Consider the following 16,367-nt stretch of genomic DNA (forward strand, 5'->3'; position numbering starts at 1 on the left):
TTATAATATTGTTTCATAAAAGTTTCAGTTTTGTCGCATTTCTCTCTAATTGCCTGTCCCATAACTTTCTGACCCGCAATGCCCCTGCCAGGACTTGGTTCTGTTCTGCAGACTGCCAAATATTTGGAGTACGTGCGTCTCGGTGCCCCAAACTGTTTATCTTCTTTTTTCGTAGTTTCTTTAACATTTCTGTACTTGAACTTTCTTTTTTGGACGCTCTGCAGATTGGCTCATTAATCATCGAGTCGGCCAAGAAGCGCGATACTGGCAATTACACATGTAGCCCGTCGAATAGCCCCAGTGCGACCGTAACACTGAACATAATAAATGGTGAGTCGCGCCGTGAAATGTGTGTGTGTCTGGACAAGTCCCTAACAGAGTGGTGTGTGCTTTCCTTCTTTTTCTTATGTACATTTCCCAGGTGAATCATCTGCCTCGGCGGTCACCTCATCGGCAGCCACCACACGGGCCTATGCCCTAAGCATCCTCGCCCTGCTGCTCAGCGTCATCCTCATCGGTGTGGGCCATCGGACATGACATGTCAACGGAGAGAGGCCAAACTAAGGAGTGAATCCAGAACTCTGCCAATATGAAAAAACCAACCCCAATTTGATAAGCATTAAAAAGCAGAATGAAGTGAAAGGAAATTAAATCAGATAAATACACATAATAATCGAGTGCATGTTGTAAGCTAGTTGATTTTATCTACTGACTAATAACTCAAGAAACGTAGGGAAGGAAGGATAAATCCGTAAATCCCTGGACACACACACACACACCGTCTCTCTCCCTCTCTCCCACTCTCTCTCTATCTAGACATTGCAGCTAATTGTAAGTTCTACGAGCTCTAAGCGAAAACTAGTCCGTAAGCACCAGCCCCCACAAATCCACAAATCTCCCACTAGTCTTAGGCCTGATTTCTATCATAAATTTTATTTTTTGGGTTTTGTCGGTTCGGTTTTCCTTTTGTTTGGCTTTCGCATAAACGCATAGCCGTAAATATTTATGCACTTCGATGTGCAATTGCATCGATATCCTGAATCTGAATGCATTCAGTGTGCAGGAATTTCGAGCATTATTTTTCGGTAAAAAATTCAAACCCGAATTGCAGTTTCTGTTGCAATGTGGCCACATGCTGCACCTTTCGATTGGCCATTTGTATCTCCTGCTGCTTTCTCTCTGTCTAGATGGTGATATTTAATATTTTTAGTATTTTCTAGCAAATACTCTGACACTTGACCTCGTTTCGGGCAACATCCTTTGCCAATAAATTTCATAAAAATTCTCAAATCGATGTGTAGACGGAGAGTAAGCCCGTCCCGATGTAGATCGAATTTCAATATTCATTTAATTTGTGTACTTAAAAGAAAATAGAGAAATTCATGTTTGATATTTGTGTGACATTTGCAAACAATTTACATGGCGAAAATTTATGAAACTCTATTTTATGTGCTCTTATCTCACGAACATGCTCCAAACATGCGCGAAAAAGCCAAAAAAAAATAAAAAATCATAAAATATAAATAAAACAGAAAATTATAGCAAATACATTCATTGATCGAACATAACAGAAACGAAAAATGCGACATAAAGCTGCATAAAACAAACAATTTAAATGATAGCGAAGCGAAAGTAAATTTATTGGATTGGATTGAAGGGAGAAGAGAACAGAACAGAAAACAGAACGAACTGACTCGCGCGCACTGTATATAACTCTATTGCGAGAATTGTTCGACAGAAAAATGTAAATTAATTGAATACACAAACCAAACCAGAGACGTATTCCAAATACTAATGAATTGCATTTAAACGATACAGAAAAAAAATCAACAAAACACAGACACACATACATACATATATCGTATATCGTATATATATATAAATATAAAGATAAATAAATAAAAGGAGAAACATGAAAGGCAAATACACGGTAGTCAAAGAAATAAATAAAAATAAAATCAAACAAATAAACGAACAAAATGCAAACATCGTGTGCCCGCAGGAAAAACTGTAGTATGCCTCACTCGTATTTATTTATCCACTTAACGTCCTTTTTAATTACACACACACACACACACACAGACGCACTATCCATGGCAGCAAATCCTATAAAAATTCTCGAAAATTAATTAAAGTTGTCTTTGGGTGCAGGCAGCATCAACTTAATTGCAATTAGGTGAATGCCATGCCCCCAAGCCCACACATGCAGATACCCACCCACACAATGCAATCAAACTGGCATTAATTATGGCTTCAAGGCTGTCACCGTCACCCCATTCCGAATGATGCCAGGTAGGACAACAAACCCCAATCGAAGCCCAATCAAAACCCCAATCGAAGTCGAACAGCAAGCAGCTGGTGCGCCAAAAGAGAACAGAAAATAAATGCCCATATCGAAATAAATATCTGCGGTCGCACTTAACGGGTGTCGAGACAATTAACACATTTCCCGTGTATCCATCAAATGCCTGTGGTTCGGTAGCCACACAGCCCCCCAGCCACACACTGCGGTTAACCGCCCAACACTTATCCCTCAGAGTTTTATTTCAACACTGTAACGAACAGAGAGGCCCCACAGGAGTGAGGGCCATGACATTTTGCTAGCTGTAAGCCTATAACCATATAGAGACCATAGTGAGTACTTACAAAACGAAATCAAAATACATTTCTAAGCTCTCCAAGTGTTTTTCATAAGCTCGATTAACGTATACATACAATACATGTAATTATCAGCAAACCCAAATCTACATATTTGTAAATAAGTACTCGTGTACGTGCAATTGGCAATTGCACTCGCCCCCCTCCCCGAAAGGAGAATATTGTGGGCGGGCATACATTTTAAAGATCGACACAGACACAGACACAGACACCGACACGGTCGAGGTACCCATGATATAGCAAAGATGTAGTCATTAAGTACCAACTAATACGAAAACCAAATACTTAAAAATATATTGTAAACAAAAAACTAAAAAACAAAAACTATGTGACAACTTTAACTGACAAATTTATTGCATTACATACAATAAAATAATTAAATTACTACATTATTAATACATTATATAGCAGAAATTCATCAATTCCAGGATTCAGAGTCAATATTGCTTGCAAGGTACTCGCTGATCAGCTCGCGGCATTGAGTGTTGATGGCAAAGCCTCGAACTTCCGGGTACCACTCCAAGCCCTTGTAGTCTCCATTTTCATCTACGGCAGGTTGGGGCTGCAGTTGGCCAATCCCACACCCGACCAAGACCCCGGTGACGCGATCTATCAGGGACAGGACTATCAGCCGACCCTTTGCCGGGCATGGGATAAGCTCCACAATCGATGGAGCATGACTGACGGCCATTTTCAGGGTATTGGAAAGGAATGTACGAACTTCCATGGAAACTGGCCGGGGTGGCTGCATAACAAAAGAGCACTGATGCGTTAGTGCTTCAGCAATGAAATCCGTATCGAAAATGTAGAACTTCTCCATAGTTCCATCCATTGAATAGATAATCCTCAAGGGGGGCTCATACAACGTGGCAATGAGATATCCCAACTCAGTGCTCGGCTCGAGACCTGGTACAGCCAATGATTCTCCATCTTCTATCATATTTTCCAGCTCACTATTGGCTGCAAAAACCATCTGCTGATCAAACTGATTTTCGATTTCAGGAGAGGGCCATAATGATCCCATGATGGTCCAAAGAGACTTATCTTATTATCTTAGCAAACAAATTGTAAGTAAATGGTTAAAGGGTTAAACAATGTCTATCAAAGGAACAATTATTATTGTTACCTTTAATGCCGACTTTACTCTCTGAATTATTTTATTTTTGCTGTTGTTTGAAACAACTCTGTGGAAAAACTAAAAATGTCTAGTCAATACGATACGGCATGACAACCCAATAGTCGGTCTACTGCGTTACAATAAATACAAACAAATATTAATTTAGTTGAGAAAATAATCCAACAAAATCTCTTTATATTTAACATAATTTATAAAGATTTAACAGCTTTACGGAAAATGCTCAAAATATAAGAGGAAACGGGGGGGAACGTTGTGAGTTGCTGCGGAGACCGCAACTCTACAGTTATACCCGATTCTAAGTCAGTATGGCTCTCATTCTCACCCCATTCCGAAATATGCCAGGTAGGAAAACAAACCCCAATCGAAGCCCAATCAAAACCCCAATCGAAGTCGAACCGCAAGCAGCTGGTGCGCCAAAAGAGAACAGAAAATAAATGCCCATATCGAAATAAATATCTGCGGTCGCACTTAACGGGTGTCGAGACAATTAACACATTTCCCGTGTATCCATCAAATGCCTGCGGTTCGGTAGCCACACAGCCCCCCAGCCACACACTGCGGTTAACCGCCCAACACTTATCCCTCAGAGTTTTATTTCAACACTGTAACGAACAGAGAGGCCCCACAGGAGTGAGGGCCATGACATTTTGCTAGCTGTAAGCCTATAACCATATAGAGACCATAGTGAGTACTTACAAAACGAAATCAAAATACATTTCTAAGCTCTCCAAGTGTTTTTCATAAGCTCGATTAACGTATACATACAATACATGTAATTATCAGCAAACCCAAATCTACATATTTGTAAATAAGTACTCGTGTACGTGCAATTGGCAATTGCACTCGCCCCCCTCCCCGAAAGGAGAATATTGTGGGCGGGCATACATTTTAAAGATCGACACAGACACAGACACAGACACCGACACGGTCGAGGTACCCATGATATAGCAAAGATGTAGTCATTAAGTACCAACTAATACGAAAACCAAATACTTAAAAATATATTGTAAACAAAAAACTAAAAAACAAAAACTATGTGACAACTTTAACTGACAAATTTATTGCATTACATACAATAAAATAATTAAATTACTACATTATTAATACATTATATAGCAGAAATTCATCAATTCCAGGATTCAGAGTCAATATTGCTTGCAAGGTACTCGCTGATCAGCTCGCGGCATTGAGTGTTGATGGCAAAGCCTCGAACTTCCGGGTACCACTCCAAGCCCTTGTAGTCTCCATTTTCATCTACGGCAGGTTGGGGCTGCAGTTGGCCAATCCCACACCCGACCAAGACCCCGGTGACGCGATCTATCAGGGACAGGACTATCAGCCGACCCTTTGCCGGGCATGGGATAAGCTCCACAATCGATGGAGCATGACTGACGGCCATTTTCAGGGTATTGGAAAGGAATGTACGAACTTCCATGGAAACTGGCCGGGGTGGCTGCATAACAAAAGAGCACTGATGCGTTAGTGCTTCAGCAATGAAATCCGTATCGAAAATGTAGAACTTCTCCATAGTTCCATCCATTGAATAGATAATCCTCAAGGGGGGCTCATACAACGTGGCAATGAGATATCCCAACTCAGTGCTCGGCTCGAGACCTGGTACAGCCAATGATTCTCCATCTTCTATCATATTTTCCAGCTCACTATTGGCTGCAAAAACCATCTGCTGATCAAACTGATTTTCGATTTCAGGAGAGGGCCATAATGATCCCATGATGGTCCAAAGAGACTTATCTTATTATCTTAGCAAACAAATTGTAAGTAAATGGTTAAAGGGTTAAACAATGTCTATCAAAGGAACAATTATTATTGTTACCTTTAATGCCGACTTTACTCTCTGAATTATTTTATTTTTGCTGTTGTTTGAAACAACTCTGTGGAAAAACTAAAAATGTCTAGTCAATACGATACGGCATGACAACCCAATAGTCGGTCTACTGCGTTACAATAAATACAAACAAATATTAATTTAGTTGAGAGAATAATCCAACAAAATCTCTTTATATTTAACATAATTTATAAAGATTTAACAGCTTTATGGAAAATGCTCAAAATATAAGAGGAAACGGGGGGGAACGTTGTGAGTTGCTGCGGAGACCGCAACTCTACAGTTATACCCGATACTAAGTCAGTATGGCTCTCCTCCGGCAGACGCCGCTAATATCAAACGACACGACAAAGAGTGCGTGCGAGAGAGACAGAAAATCAGTCTGAGCGTGACGTCGGGGGCTGCGTAGCCAGTGCAAATTGATTTGTTCCTTTTGGCTATAAAAATGATCTGATCTGATCCAGATTCAGCAATCTGATAGATATGGTCATTATCTGATTCTGCGTTTTTAGTTTTCTCGTATCCTCAATATTGTGGATGCAACAGATTTTCGTTTTTTGTGTGGGCGGAAGGGGGTGGGGCGAAATTTTGAGATACACGTTTTATAGTAAGATCTAACAGGAGTGCGGATACCAAATTTGGTTACTCTAGCCTTAATAGTCTCTGAGATTTTTGAATATCCCCAGATTTTCGTCCTTTGCGGGGGCGGAAGGGGGTGTGGCAAAGTTTTGAAATATTCTTGTAGCAGTGACATATCACAGAAGTCTGGATCCAAAACATCGTTGCTCTCGCTCTTATAGTCTTTGAGCACTAGGCGCTGAAGGGGACGGACAGACGGACGGACGGACAGACGGACAGACGGACGGACGGACAGACGGACAGACGGACGGACGGACAGACAGACAGGGCTCAATCGACTCGGCTATTGATGCTGATCAAGAATATATATACTTTATGGGGTCGGAAACGATTCCTTCTGGACGTTACACACATCCACTTTTACCACAAATCTAATATACCCCAATACTCATTTTGAGTATCGGGTATAAAAAGGGGAATCTCTGCTTAAATTAATAGGAAATGGACCCGTTAGCGATGATGGAGGTAAGGTATGGACTAGAAGGAGCTCATGCTCTTTATCTTTTGGGCAAATGAATTGTTTCTTGAGAGCAGTTTCAGGTGGTTTGGTTCCCAAAGTGAATGCAGTTTGACTTACTGGCGACCAGTAATCCATGGCAGTAAGTAGCCCCCAGAGCTGATGGGATTTTCAAATGCAAATTGTATGCAATCGCACAAGTAGCAGCAGCAGCAGCAGCAAAGATGCATAATTTTACCAAAATGAGAACTAATGAGAGAAGAAGAGACGGAGATGAAAAGCTGGCAAAGGAAGAGCCCTGGGAGGTTGACCAACTGCAGTTGCATTTCCCTTCCAGTTCTCATAAACAGGGTCAGACTCGGAGTAGGAAATGCAAAGTGCATTCACATTTTGATTTCATTATTGCAATTTTCAGGGCGCGCCTCATGCCATTCCTGCCTCACTTCCGAGTGCAACGTCATCGCCTCAAGGATCCTTTCCCTCTAATAAGAGTGCGAGTGTGTGTGAACGGCGTGTGCTTCTGTATGGGTGTGCGTGCTCCACCTTCTATGACGCCTATTATGGGTGTACTCTCTTCACAAGGTGAACCATTGAAAGGTGCCTCAAGGAGCCGGAGGAGGATGTGGCCTGGGCTAATGCCAAAGCCCGCCGTTCATGCCACACTCGTGGCTCCTATTGCTGCTGGAGCTGCAACAAAAACTCCTTTCAATTTGTGGGTGCACAAGTTTTCGGGGCTTTCGGAATCAAAGCCAAGCCAAGCGGTCTGAATGAGATTTGAGCTGGCAAAGGATTATGCTGAAAAGCGATTTTATTACCGACAAGGATATCTATTCACGGAGCAGCTCTGTTGGTCATTTGGCCAACAGTTTGTTCGGGCTCTCTGTTGATTTTGCTCCTTCGACCCACTGAGGCCTTTCTTCCTGCCTATTTGTTGGCCTGTGAAGGATGTCTGACCGTCTAAGGTGGAATTCAATTCAATTCAATTAGATACCCCACAAAAATGATGGGAAAAACATTTGAAGAATATTTATATGAATATTCAAATGGCATTCCTTCGCTTTGATGAGGGCCATCCGACCATAAATCATTGTGGCAAACTTTCATTCAAATATTTTCCAGCATCTGCAACATATTTTCGAAAATTATGCAAAAGTAAACTGTCTCTTTTTCGTTTTCTTTTGGGTCCAAAGACAGAGCCAAAATTAAAGCGGAAGCAGGCAGGACATGAGTAAACAAGGCCCGAGCCGGTGCCGGACCCGGACCCGGGCCCGAACCCAAGGTCGCTGGCCCAAAAATTATAAATTTCCGTTTGGAATGAAGTTTCAAAAGTTCTGCATCAATGGCCACAAGGGATTTATTTTTTGGGGCGCAAAAGGGTGCCGTGCCGCAGCAGGAGTCCCAACCGGAAGCACCGAAAATGGTGACACCGGACATGAAATAATTCCAATTTTTGGCCATTTCCTCAAAGATTGGGCCAAGACGTAGGAAAAGGCCAGAGAGGACCAGAAAAGAAATGAGTGAATTTAAATGTTTAATAAACTTTCAACCAACTACGCGGAAGTTTTTTCCACTCTTCGCCTCTTGCTTGGCCAGTTTTCCCCACTTTCTCTCTCTCTCTCTTAGCCATTTCCCGCAAGCCGCAAACTGCGAAAATGGCGCCTGGGGAGGGCCAGAAGCTGAACGAGGCGTCGCCGTCATTGCTTTACACTTTTCTTCTAGCACTTTTCATTCATTTAATTTTACCCGGTCACCTTTTCGCCCCTCGTCCCTTTGCCCATCTGGCACTTGGGTATTTAACGTTTCGCTAATGCCTCCAGCCGCTCCAGCCGCTGCCCCGCTGCGGTGCAAATGGGGCGTGGCATCGTCCTGGACCAGGCCAAAACCAAGGCGACAGTTGGCGGCCGTTTCCTAATTACAAATCACTGGTGGTTCCCATAGAAACCAAAGGAAGAGAGCGGCAATAGGAGGGTGCGGGCGGTGTTGGGAGGAGGAAACAAGTAAAAGAAATATCCCTGCACAGAAATTACATTCCTTGCACCAAGCCACCACCCGCCCATACTCCCTCTCGTATCTGCCCCAGTATTCCAGATTTATATACCCTTCTGCTGGGGGTACTATGCATTCGGTCGGAAATAATAACAGAACAGAGATATGTAAAACAGATATACATGTAGATTTCCTACAAGGGACACTATTCTGTCCCAATATTGAATCACACTCCCATAAATATTTTACTGCCTTAGGAAGTGGTCGAACGATTACAAATAAGTTTTAGAGATGAAATATTGTTGTTTCTTAATATATTCAAAGAAATCGGTATAAACTGTAGTTGTCCTTAAATTCTCTGAGCCTTCTAACGATTGATCTGCAAGTGTATCTTTATCTTCGGTCCCGAAACAAAACTAGCTGTATCTTTTCCCGTTTTGTTGCTGCCTTCTTTCGGAGACTTTCTGGGTCAACAATTATGCAAAATACTGTTATTTTAGGAGCAGACCGTCGCATTTATCTGTCCCTTTTTTGGGCTGGGCTGGGGATTGGTGAGGGGTTGGGTACCTTAAACAAAGCGACCCCAAGTGAAGAGGGAGAATGGGAATGGCACAGAGGATGCGGCGCATCCGTTTTATAATTAGTTCGCTGCCCCGCAAAAAAAGTACAGCAAGACAGAGAGAAAGAGCGTTAGCGAAACAAAAAATGTGGGGTCGGAAGGTGGATCTGGGGTAAAACAGCTTTTAAACGCGATTTAAAGATTTAATTGCTGGAAATTTGGTTAAGTGCGTTGTGCGATTATTGCCGTTTCCTTCGCAGACCCTTTCCCTAGCCCAATCCCAAGCCGTAGATCCTTGCCTCCTTTTCCTATGGGTTTCAAAGGAATTCATTCCCACTTGAGTTTGAGTTTGAGTAATGTAATTGTTTTTGGATTAGAACCGCTTACAATTAGCCAAAATGTTCGAGTGGAAGTTCCAGTTCTTATGGTGATTATAATCCCATCAGCAGGGTCGTCGGGACATAATTAAAATAATTAAAATAAATATGAAGAAGCAGTGCCATCAATCCAATTAGGGTATCATCTGTAGTCCGATTATGGCCTTATCCGGTTTAAATGTTCTGGTGGGTTGTGGCTGGGTCTCTCCCAAGTTTAATAGTTTCGTATTTTTCACACGTTCTTCATTGGTTTGGCCTTAACTCAAAACGAAAGTGGTTAGGTCGATGTCTTCGGTCTGAGGGCCAAGTGTAAGTGACATCATTAACTTTTTCCCAGCTGCAATAGACCGTAAACCTTTGACACGACTCTGCCACAGCCACAGGCTGTGCCTTCTATTTGCCTTGCTCTCCTGTGTCTGTGTCTTCGTCTGTGTGAAAATAAAATGTCTGAAAAAGTTTTCGGCTTGGACCAAACATCAGGCAGCCAGCGCAGGCCTCCTTCATGCATCTGAAAGATTGTTGCATGCTGCTCCTGCGGCCGCTCACAAATTGTTGCTCTGCACCTCCTATAGTTGCTGTTTATATATCAGGCCCATTGCAGGCATCCTGCTTTTGGTCCTTATTGATTTCTATATTGAAACTTCATTACAAGTTGAGTGTTGTTCGCTCGTAGTTTATTCAGAACTTTTCCTCTCTTTTTTTATATTCATTCTTTGGTCAGCAAAAGTTGTTTTTGGTTTATTTACCCGAGTTCTGCTTTGATTTTTTAATGGGGTCACGGGCTTAGTTTATTTAATGCTATTTGTTGCACTCGCTCGCTTTCTCCTTTTCTCTGAGGAAAACTTTTGTGCCCGAAATTAACTGAAATTTGTTTTCGAATTTAGTTTGATTAAAGTTCGCTTTTGGCTGGAAAATCAGGAAAAGTACTTGTGTACTTATGGCCGGGGCAGAAAAAACAGGCAGAATCACTGACCTGGCCTAAAAATTCAGCCAAGAAGAGTTGATTTTGAACTTGTGCGACGGACGACAACCGCCGACGTCAGCCATTTGGACCTGACATACATGTCGAGGTCTCAAGGGATCTCGAATATGGCCTGGGCGGTGGCTTTCTACGACTCACGCACGCGGCCAACAATAATGCCGAATGGCGCACAAAAGGCTTACGAGCGACGGGGGCAGGGTCGGGTTAAAGCAGGTCGAGGGTGTCCCCAGGAGGCAGCAGCAGCCCTCCACCTGTTTCTCTGCCAACTGCACAATGGACGCGATTGGGTAAAGTGCTGCAAGCTGAAATTATGCGATGCCAAGGAATCATGTGGACTTAGAAAGGATATCTTTCGTTCCCAAAATTCCCTAAAAATTTCTTCGTTTGTTGGTCAAATTGGTAAGAATATTTTGCAGTTTTGCTTGCCATCTTCCCAAGAAAAACAGAAAGATCATACGAGAGTAAATCCCTTCCTTGAGGCACTATTTCAGGACATTTTCCAGGGCTTAGATTTTTCTACGAATTTCTCCACAGTGGCTTTTATTTCTACAAAATTTGTGTGTCATATTTTTCGCATTTTGATCCCACATAAACCCACATTAGCAGCAGCCGGCCGCCCAGTCTCAGAAGCAGCCCCTGCAATTTCAATTGTTGTAATGCACTCAAGGGTCGTTGTCGGCGCCGACTGCGACTGCGAAGGCGACGGCGACGACGTTTCATGATTACACGAGCCGCTCGCAGCCGTCCAAGAGGCAGACAGCCTGCTTCCTATTAGACCCCATCCTGGCACTGGGTTTGGCTCTGGCTCTGGTACTGGCACTGGCACACATGACCATGCTCTCGACTCCCGTGCGTTGGCATGACAGCGGACTGCTGCTGCTGCTTGGCATTTTGCTACTTATTTTTGTTTCTGCCCCCAAGGCGCTGCATGCCTCTGCACATGCCACTGCTGCTGAGGGAGCGGGACCTGGTTTAGGCGTCGCCTAATCTTACATCGCTGCATATCGAGGTTACAACTTGACAATAGTTCAACTCGACTCGGCTGGGCTCCTCACCCATGTCGCTGTCTCTGCTGTCCTTAGACGTTTTTAGCACGGATTCGGCCCGGTCCTGGTCCTGGCCCTGTTCAGGGGTTACGTATATGCAGCGTTAACTTGTCAACTGCTACCCATCCTCCGTTCATTCTAATCCTTATCCCTGTTGCTTGCTCAGCTCGTGACCCAAATTATTTGCACAAACACAACGCACAGTACACTCGTACTCGTACTCGAATATGGAGACCTCGCATGGGTGTATCGCGTGTGGTGCTCCATGTGTCTGTCGCGCTTCCAATTGCAAGTGTCTCTTCTTCAAGTTGTGCACAGATTTTCGAGGTTAATGCGTGCAAAAGTTTGAAATTAGTAAATTTCCTTTCCCCAGAATTTCTGGCATTCGTTTGCCAAGTTTTGCCACCCAAAGCCCGAAACCCGAGAGCAACCCAAGCAATCTCCTTGCGCCCCCAATCCCAATCCCATCCGGCTTGAGTGCAACTAATTTATTTGTACTTTGTGTTACACTGCGTATACGTGATGCTTCTCCTCTCGGTTCCTTTCGTTTCCTAAATAACAAAGACGAAAAATATCAACAGCAGAAGCAGCAGAAATCCAAAGACGACGGCGACACTTGTTTAAATTAAACTTTTTGACCCAAATTTATGTTTGAAGTTGATATGCACTTTCATGTCCTTGCCATTGCCTCAGGCTCTGACTTTGCCTCTGACTTTGTCTTCGGCTTTGGCTTTTTGCGTAATATTCTAAAAAGCCAAACATACGTGACAGTATTTTGTAATTTTGCTATGAACTCAAATGAGTTTCCTTCGAGGGGAAGAGAGCTGCTGCAGTTTTTGTTTAAAATAAGAGAGGGCTGCTCTGTGGGTCCGGTTCTATTTCTATGTTGTGTTTGAATAACTTGGCTTAAGGATTAGCTAAAAGTAGTCGGAGATTAGGACTAAACACATATTCAATTCAGCAGAAATACCAAAAAGAGTAGGTACACATTAAACTGACTTTACTTGTACAAATTTCTTAAAGAAGGATACCCTCTGTGGCATATATTTATCTGTGTTCAACTCTAAATCAATTGATGTTCTACCAATGAATATCAAAGTCGAAATTGCCTCATTTCTCTGCAGGCTTCAGCATGATTTCATTATGTTTTCCATTTAACAGACTCCGCAGCATATTTAAGAGTATTTCTATCTGTTCGCTTAATTAAAGGACATGCCCAAAAGGGGAGGACGGGCGAGACGGCCGGACAGAGCAGGGATAGCGTCGCAAATTGTTGAAAATAAGTTAGCCGAACGGCCCAAGGCCAGGGAGAATGAGCACAAAGAACATGTAGAAATGAAAGCGTAAGCAGAAAAAAAATGGCCAAAAACGAAAGAAAAATCGAGAGAGAAAACCAAAATGAAAATGAGGCGAAAAGGGGACACGATGCTATATATATGTACTGTATTCTTTTACATATGTATAAATGAATGGCTATATATATATATATGTATATGCCTGTTCAGTGGACAACTATGCACTGGACGTGGCATGCCACAGGCCACCTCTCCCCGAGTCCGGTGGCGCTCCACGACTGGGGTCCAGGCGGCGCGTGCTAATTATGATGAAAGATTTCTACATCTTTTTGCGTTAATCCATTTGGAAAATTAGAAATGAAAATTTAATGAAATTTCCACCAACTTTAACAGCAAAAAAAAAAAACCGAATTCTCCATACGGTTTTTCCAAACAAAAGACCAAGTCTCTCCAAGGATATCGATTTCGCCCCATGCTATTGACAGCGGTGGCCTGCGGGCCAAAGGTCTTCTTGGTTTGAAGTTAAATTTTTGGTGTTTACAGCACTCCTCCGTTAATAATTTATAACCTCATCAGTCATTCGGCTTATGCAGTAAATTCTACCAAAATGAACATTAATTTCTGCCAACAGTTGGCAATTAACGCTTCCTCTGTTTACCCATCCTGACCAACTTTTTATATCCAGTAAAATGTTGACTTCACGGGTGTATTGTATTTTGGGGAAAGCATGGAAGAGCCAGAAGGAAGGCTCATGGATTTGGGATTTGTTAATGAACCTGTGGAATCCACAGTGGATCTGTAGACATAGGCTGTGGCATGATTGTATTCACAGATATTATCTACCAATGCGATTCCTTAGATTGACAGATAGCTCTCCACTTCCAGGGTATTTTCCCGTTGCAATATCACTGCTAAGTTTTTTTTCCACCAACTTCTTTCTGCTGCTTCATAACACGTTTTTAATTACCCATTCTTGGGGCAAGGACAATGACAGGAAAGGAAGGTCCTGGCAATGGCATGACAGCCCCACTCAGCAAAAGCAATAGAAGAGTACGACTTGAAAACAATTAAAAATGTCGTAATTGTCGCTTTAATGTTTTTCTGATCACATTTTGTCCTCAGCTCCATCCTTCCGTTGCGTTCTTGGAAAACAGCCAACGATAGAACCCTAGGATAGGATAGAGCACACAGCAAGGACCCACAGCACGCACAGCAATTGGAGCGCAATAAAATGACTAAAAATACGAATTAAAATTGTGCAGTCGACAACGCAGGCCCAACAAAATGGGATTTAACTGTCAAAAATCATGCAAACTTTCACGAAATTCATTTAACTATCATCCTATCACGCCCTTACGCTCCCTTAAATTAAAAAAAAAAAGAACACAACAAAAAAAATTTTGGCTCCAACAGCCGGCCAGCATTCAATTTGAACGTGTTCCCGTGGCCATAAAACATTGCCGGGGCCTGTAGTTAATGGCCTATCGGGAGGGTCCTTCCTAGCTGGACTAGCTTTGAATCATTAAACGCACTTGTGGCAGCCATCTGTATATGTAGGATACGGTGTAGGATGGGGATCCCACCCATATTTGGTGGCTAGTGGTCGTCCGACCAGAGCAGGGATGGACTAATGGTTTTCAAGATGAGTAAAAAGTTGAATTTTTATAGTTTTCGACGGGGATTTATTGATCTCTGGTATAATTTTCCTCATCTTTGCACTGTTTCTTCCTTCATGTTTAACAAAACTTCCTTTAGTTGGTAATTTCTCACAGGAAAAGGAGGGATGGGATGGGATGGGATGGAAATGGTCTTAAGCATAATAAACATATTTCAATCTTAATGAAAATTGTTTCACTTTTTCCGGGGCGTCCAATAAACAACATTTGTGAGAGTTTTTGGTGTCTGCGTGTGGGTTGTGCAGTTAATGTAATTACCGCAACATTTTTCTCCTCCACTCACACACACACACACATATCGCAGTGGGGATGTACTCCGTCTTTCCCCAAAAGGATACGGGGACAAGAAGCCCTTACTAACAGACACTCCGTGAACGTCTCTCGGACTCTCGTTCAATTGCCAAGATGGACTTATCAAGCACCAGGACCCCGAACCGACCCCACATGTCAGTCAGTCAGCCAGCCCATGTGCCTGCTCGTTCTCCCTCCCATTCTTACGTATTTCTCATTAAAATTGAGCAACCATTATTACAGGAACGTGCCTGGGTGCCTGCCTTGGCCGCTGACCCGGGGTATATAATTTATACGGCAACCAACTCCTTTTGATCCCCAGCTGCTGTGTGCCAGAGAACAAGGACCTCCTTTAATTGTGACTCTTCTCTGTTGGCCGGCTGCTTTATTTATTTAGCATTTTAACCATTTCATGAACTGCAATCGCATTTCCTTGCCAGCTCTTTATAATTTCATTTCATTTTTGCCCCCATTTCTCTTTCTTTGTTTTGCTGCTTTTCCTTTTCATTTGGCCACAAAAATATGTATACTGGCTAAATGAAAATTGCTGTCAGTTGATAATGAAAATGGAAATTATGTTGTCCAACTACTTGTCGTATAACTGTAGGCAATTATGGTGAAGAGCTCTCGCAGGACCCCAGCAAGTACTTCTAATCTGAGGACATTATTTATGGACTTTGATTTAAACAAGATCGTAAAACATTTGGCACATTCATTGCCAACGCGACTTTTGACGACTACTTACAATTCTGCAAATATTTTCCACATGGGAAACAAACATTTTTCCCTCATTGTTTGATTTGGCAAAAAGGAAGAGCGAATGCCTCAATTGAACGCCTACATCAAAAGTGACGTGTCTGCATTGAATGCCATTTGGTTCGAATTTTTATAAATCATTGCCAGTCTCGATGGCTTTTTTGTCTGCCACTGGGGTAGCGTAGCGTGGACTCCGGTGTAGACCGGAAAACCCGGAACCAAGGACCGTGCTCCGGCAGCCACAAAACACATTCATCAAATCCGCAGAGTCATTCATCATGGGTAATATATTTGACATTGTCAGTGATGGATAAATACTACGCAGAGAGTCGCACACAAACATACACACATCCCCGGCTACTGCCAAAAAGCAATGGCATTGGTAACAAAACAAACAAAAGGCCAAAATCAGGAACGACAGGATAAGAGATATTATAGAACATATGGGTATGGGTATGGGTGTGGGGGAGACGGAGCCTGTCTTCTGTCGTCTGCATGTTAAATTCGAAAAATTCTCTACATTTCCATGCATGAAAATTGCGTTTAAATATTCGCTTCCATTCGATTCGGCCATGCCTTTCGCTCGGGCTCTTGGTCTAGCTCTCAGGTGTTTCCATCTGCAATCCAATTTGGGAAAGTCGGATTGCCTCTCCAGGACAGG

General features: G+C 42.7%; 3 protein-coding genes across 4 annotated transcripts in view; 1 reads left to right on the forward strand and 2 right to left on the reverse strand.

The window, feature by feature from the left end:
* LOC108157300 (hemicentin-2) overlaps nt 1-4,907 on the forward strand; it is a 67,781-nt gene extending 62,874 nt beyond the window's left edge. The window contains exons 7-9 of one of the 2 annotated variants that reach the window (XR_004471953.1): nt 225-330; nt 422-2,292; nt 4,139-4,907. Coding sequence is in view for 1 of the 2 variants with exons in the window: in XM_017289301.2 (XP_017144790.1) it covers nt 225-330; nt 422-537 (222 nt within the window). In the remaining variant the exon portion in view is untranslated. Of the gene's footprint in view, nt 1-224; nt 331-421; nt 3,062-4,138 lie in introns of those variants that run through there. The other variant, XM_017289301.2, reaches the window with a different exon arrangement.
* LOC108154378 lies at nt 2,987-3,891 on the reverse strand. The gene is made up of 2 exons (XM_017284642.2): nt 3,785-3,891; nt 2,987-3,710 (listed from the first exon to the last, which is right to left on the reverse strand). The coding sequence occupies exon 2, from the start codon at nt 3,680-3,682 to the stop codon at nt 3,077-3,079; it is 606 nt and encodes a 201-aa protein (XP_017140131.1). The 5' UTR covers nt 3,683-3,710; nt 3,785-3,891; the 3' UTR covers nt 2,987-3,076.
* LOC117187191 lies at nt 4,833-5,737 on the reverse strand. The gene is made up of 2 exons (XM_033389326.1): nt 5,631-5,737; nt 4,833-5,556 (listed from the first exon to the last, which is right to left on the reverse strand). Exon 2 carries the CDS (start codon nt 5,526-5,528, stop codon nt 4,923-4,925), a length of 606 nt encoding a protein of 201 aa, XP_033245217.1. The 5' UTR covers nt 5,529-5,556; nt 5,631-5,737; the 3' UTR covers nt 4,833-4,922.
* Nucleotides 5,738-16,367: the final 10,630 nt, after the last annotated feature.

This window comes from Drosophila miranda, chromosome 2 (assembly GCF_003369915.1).
Source record: "Drosophila miranda strain MSH22 chromosome 2, D.miranda_PacBio2.1, whole genome shotgun sequence".
NCBI lineage: Eukaryota > Metazoa > Arthropoda > Insecta > Diptera > Drosophilidae > Drosophila > Drosophila miranda.

Excerpts from the sequence above, each read along its gene's own strand:
- LOC117187191 (XM_033389326.1), bottom strand. The coding sequence starts at position 5,528 with ATGGGATCATTATGGCCCTCTCCTGAAATCGAAAATCAGTTTGATCAG.
- LOC108154378 (XM_017284642.2), bottom strand. The coding sequence starts at position 3,682 with ATGGGATCATTATGGCCCTCTCCTGAAATCGAAAATCAGTTTGATCAG.